Below are 4,407 nucleotides of genomic sequence, written 5' to 3' on the forward strand. Positions count from 1 at the left end.
AAGCAAAACGAGCCGCCGAGTGGGAGGAGCAGCAGAGACTGCAACAAATTCAGCAGCAGCAACTGCTGCTGCTGCAGCAGCAGCAACAAGAAGCACAACTAGCACAGCAAATACAACAAATGAATCTCGCCCAGGGCGATGGCTATGTAGGAGCAGAAGCGACTGGAGGGGAGCAGCAGCAGCAGCAGCAGCAGCAGCAGACAGAAGCACAGCCTGCTGCTGCTGCTTCACCGTCCCCTGCTGCAGGTGCGTCTCACTTTAGGGCTCGCAGACAAAGAAGAGACAAAAGAAACAGAAGAGGGGAGACAACCGACAGACAGAGGAGACAAGCAGCAGACAGAGGAGACACACAGCACACAGAGGAGACACACAGCACACAGAGGAGACAAACAAAAGACAGAGGAGACACACAACAGACAGAGGAGACACACAACAGACAGAGGAGACATGTATCACACAGAGGAGACACACAGCACACAGAGGAGACACACAACACACAGAGGAGACAAACAACAAAGGAGATAACACGAAGACACCGTAGACGCACACACTGAATAGAGGGCCCGCCCGAATCGATGGTTCGGCAGCTGCAGGGGTGTCTCCTTTGTCTCCTTTTGTGTCTCCTTTGTCTCCTTTTCTTCATCTCCCCGTGCCTCCTGTGTGCTTCCTAGCTTTGCCCCTACTGTCTCCTCTGTCTCCTTTTGTATATTTTCTCTTCTCTCTTGTTTCACTTGTCTCTTCTGTCTCTGTTTCCCGTCTGTCTCTTGTTCATCTGTCTCCTTTCTCTCATCTTTGTCTCTTTGTCTCTGCTGTCTCCTTTTCAGGAGAAGACAAAGAGAAGAAGGGTGTCCCCTTGGCAGCCCAAAGAGCCCTCGAAGCGATGAAGGCCAGACGCAAACCCCTCAGGATGTAACCGCATACAAATTCAGGTGTATGTACACCACAGATAATTTCAGGTGTATGTACACCACAGATAATTTCAGGTGTATGTACACCGCAGACAAATTCGGGTGTATGTACACCGCAGACAAATTCGGGTGTATGTACACCGCAGACAGATTCGGGTGTATGTACACCGCAGATAATTTCAGGTGTATGTACACCGCAGATACATTCGGGTGTATGTACACCGCAGATAATTTCAGGTGTATGGACACCGCAGATAATTTCAGGTGTATGTACGCCGCAGATTGAGTTGTATGCACACCGCAGTCTTCGTGGTACGTACACCTTAGATTCCGGTGTATATTCACCTTTGATTCAGGTGTATATGCATCTTAGATTCAGGTGTTTATACACTGCCGTTTCAGGTGTACGTACACCGCAGTGTTGTTGTGGGGTTGTATTCAGTGTCAGTATCTCTCAGTTCTCTCTCTGTCTTCATTATTTATTTTTAAGGGTGTGGGGCAGTGTGAGGTATATATACAGACACCTTTCAGGTGTACACGCATCTCCTTTTCGGGTGTACGCGCATCTTCTGGTTTCAGGTGTACGTACACCGCAGCAGGAGGCAACTGTCTCCTTTTGTTGCTGCAGTATTTGTCATATAAACAATTTTGATGGCCGCGTGGCCTTGCAGCGGGGAAAATAACTTAATTAAACTAACTTTTTTCTGTCTCCTTTCTGTCTCCTTTCTTCTGTCTACGCTGTCTCCTTTGTCTCTTCTGTATACACTGTCTCCTTTCTCTCTTCTGTCTACACTGTCTCCTCTCCTCTGTCTACACTGTCTCCTTTCTCTCTTCTGGCTGCACTGTCTCCTTTCCTCTGTCTACACTGTCTCCTTTCTCTCTGCTGTCTACGCAGCTTTCCGTTGTTTAATTTCTGTATCCAGTGCTTGTTGCTGCTGTTGTATTCATGTCTGCACTATATGTCTCCCGTCTCCTTTCTGTCTCCACTGTCTGTTGTTTCTTTCTGTCTGCTGTCTCCTTTCTGTCTCCTTTCTGTGTGTTGCTGCTTGATTTGTATATCAGCTCCCTAAGATGTTGGGTTTTGTTGATGGAGAGACTGAAGGCCTTAGAGGCCATCTAGGAGAGAGAAAGTCCCTGGCGGGTCTCCTGTCTCCCCTTGCTCACGATGCTGCTGTTGCTGTTGCTGCTGCTGCTGCTGCTGCTGCAGTTGCTGCTGCTGCTCATGCTGCTGTTCATGCTCCTGCTGCTGTTGCAGCAGGTGCTGCTGTTGCAGCAGCTGCTGCTGTTGCAGCAGTTGCTGCTGTTGCAGCTGCTGCTGTTGCAGCTGCTGCTGCTGCAGTTGCTGCTCTTGTAGCTGCTTAAGCTGCTGACGCTGCTGCTCCTGTAGCTGGTGCAGCTGCTGGTGCTGCTGCTGTAGGCGCTGCACCAGCTGCTGCGGCTCTAGCTGATGCAGCTGCTGATGGTCTGGCTGCATTTGCTGCAGCTGCTGCAGCTGCTCATGCAGAGGTATATGTCGGCGCTGCGGGCCAGCAATTTTTCCTGCTGCTGCTGCTGCTGCTGCTGCTGCTGGTGTTGCTGCGTGTGTGAATCCTGCCGCCCCCGGTGAGGAGAGAGGAGACACCGGAGCAGCAGCAGAGACAGCGGAGCTGCGTGCTGCAGCAATTCCCAGCAAGGGATCAGCAAAGAAGGGTCTCTCGGGTGTATAGGCATCTCCACGTGCTGCGGGATGTGGGGGGCCCGGGGCCTGAGGAGACAGAAAGAAAGCTGATGGGGTGTCTCCTCACCGCCGCAGAGAAATACTGGGTTAGGGGCTTCTTACATAGCGGTAAAGTAAATAACAACAACAGAGACAGAAGAGGTAGAAGAGACAGAAGAGACAGAAGAGACAGAAGAGACAGGAGGAGACAAAGGATATAAAGGAGACAATGGAGACAGAAGAGACAGAAGAGATAAAAAGGAGACAACAGAAACAAAACAGAAAGGAGACAAAAGATACAAGGAGACAGTCACGAGGAGACAGACAGCAGCACACGTACACCTAAACAGGCAGAGGGGAACTGCGGCTCTCTGCGGGCCGCTGCAGCCCTCCAGCCTCTCCCACTGTCTCTTATACGCGCATGCAACAGCAGCAGCAGCAGCAGCAGCAAGAGCAGCAGCAGGAGTGTCTCTTTCTTGTACTATGCATATAGCAACAGCTGGAGCAGCAGCAGCAGCAGCAGCAGCATCGGCAGCAGCAGCAGCAGCAGGAGTGTCTCTTTCTTGTACTCTGCCTGCAGCAGCAAAAGCCCTTTCTCTTCTTTCTCTGCGAAGGGGCCCCCTAGAGCAGCAGCGCTTTACCGCGCCCCCCCCAGCAGCAGCAGCAGCAGCAGCAGCAAACCATTGCTGCACATCTGCAACTCCTAAGCCGGAGACAGCACTCCACCCCACAACCTGACACCTGAAGGAGACAGGAGACAGAAGAAGACAGAAAGAAATAGATATATCTCACCACTGTCTGCTGAGATATAAAAGGAGACAGAAGGAGACAAACGGAGACAGAAAAAACAACAACGACAGAGAGAGAGGAGACAGAAGGCGGGCACCAAGAGGAGACACACAAACACACACTGTCTCCTTTTGCTGTTTGTCTGTGAACGGAGACAGGAGACACAAGACAAGAGACAGGAGACAACAAACAGGAGAGATGAGACAAAATACAAAAAACAAAAGAGAGGAGACAAAAGACACAAGAAAGGAGACAGTAGACACATGAAAGCAGACAGTAGACACGAGAAAGGAGACAAAAGACACAAGAAAGGAGACAGGAGACACGAGAAAGGAGACAAAGGACAGAAGAAAGGAAACAGAAGGCAGAAGACAGAAGAAATGAGACAAAATACGGAAGAAAGGAGACAAAAGACAGAAGAAAGGTGACAAAAAACACGAGAAAGGAGACAAAAGACAGAAGAAAGGAGACAAAAGACAGAAGACAAGAAAAACAAAAGACAGGAGAAAGGAGACAGTAGAACGATGAAAGGAGACAAAAAACACGAGAAAGGAGACAAAAGAAAGAAGAAAGGAGACAGTAGAAAGAAGAAAGGAGACAGTAGAATGATGTCTTTGACCCGCTTACGTCTGCTGCACCTCCTCAGGCAGCGCCAGCAAATCCTCAATTTCTTCAGGGTGACGCGCTGCGCTTAGGTCCTAAAAGGAGACAGAAAGAGACAATAAAGGAGACAGAAAGAGACAATAAAGGAGACAGAAAGAGACAATAAAGGAGACAGAANGAGACAATAAAGGAGACAGAAGGAGACAATAAAGGAGACAGAAAGAGACAATAAAGGAGACGGAAAGAGATAATAAAGGAGACAGAAAGAGACAATAAAGGAGACAGAAAGAGAGAATAGAAGGAGAGAGAAAGAGACCATAAAGGAGACAGAAGGAGACAATAAAGGGGAGAGAAAGAGATAATAAAAGGAGACAGAAAGAGACAATAAAGGAGACAGAAAGAGACAATAAA

The 4,407-nt window shown here is 49.1% G+C and overlaps 2 protein-coding genes across 2 annotated transcripts in view; one reads left to right on the forward strand and one right to left on the reverse strand.

The window, feature by feature from the left end:
• EMH_0003490 (endonuclease/exonuclease/phosphatase domain-containing protein, putative) overlaps positions 1-913 on the forward strand; it is a gene marked incomplete at both ends in the record, with an annotated part of 2,810 nt that extends 1,897 nt beyond the window's left edge. Inside the window, 2 exons of the mRNA XM_013496393.1 lie at positions 1-246; positions 825-913. Of these exons, the coding sequence (XP_013351847.1) occupies positions 1-246; positions 825-913 (335 nt within the window). The remainder of the gene's footprint in view (positions 247-824) is intronic.
• A 1,100-nt stretch (positions 914-2,013) lies between these two features.
• Positions 2,014-4,407, reverse strand: part of EMH_0003500 (uncharacterized protein) — a gene marked incomplete at both ends in the record, with an annotated part of 4,803 nt that continues 2,409 nt past the window's right edge. Inside the window, 3 exon segments of the mRNA XM_013496394.1 lie at positions 2,014-2,652; positions 3,246-3,345; positions 4,021-4,091. Of these exon segments, the coding sequence (XP_013351848.1) occupies positions 2,014-2,652; positions 3,246-3,345; positions 4,021-4,091 (810 nt within the window).

This window comes from Eimeria mitis, genomic scaffold, assembly GCF_000499745.2.
Source record: "Eimeria mitis Houghton genomic scaffold, Emh_scaff208, whole genome shotgun sequence".
In the NCBI taxonomy this organism is placed as follows: domain Eukaryota; phylum Apicomplexa; class Conoidasida; order Eucoccidiorida; family Eimeriidae; genus Eimeria; species Eimeria mitis.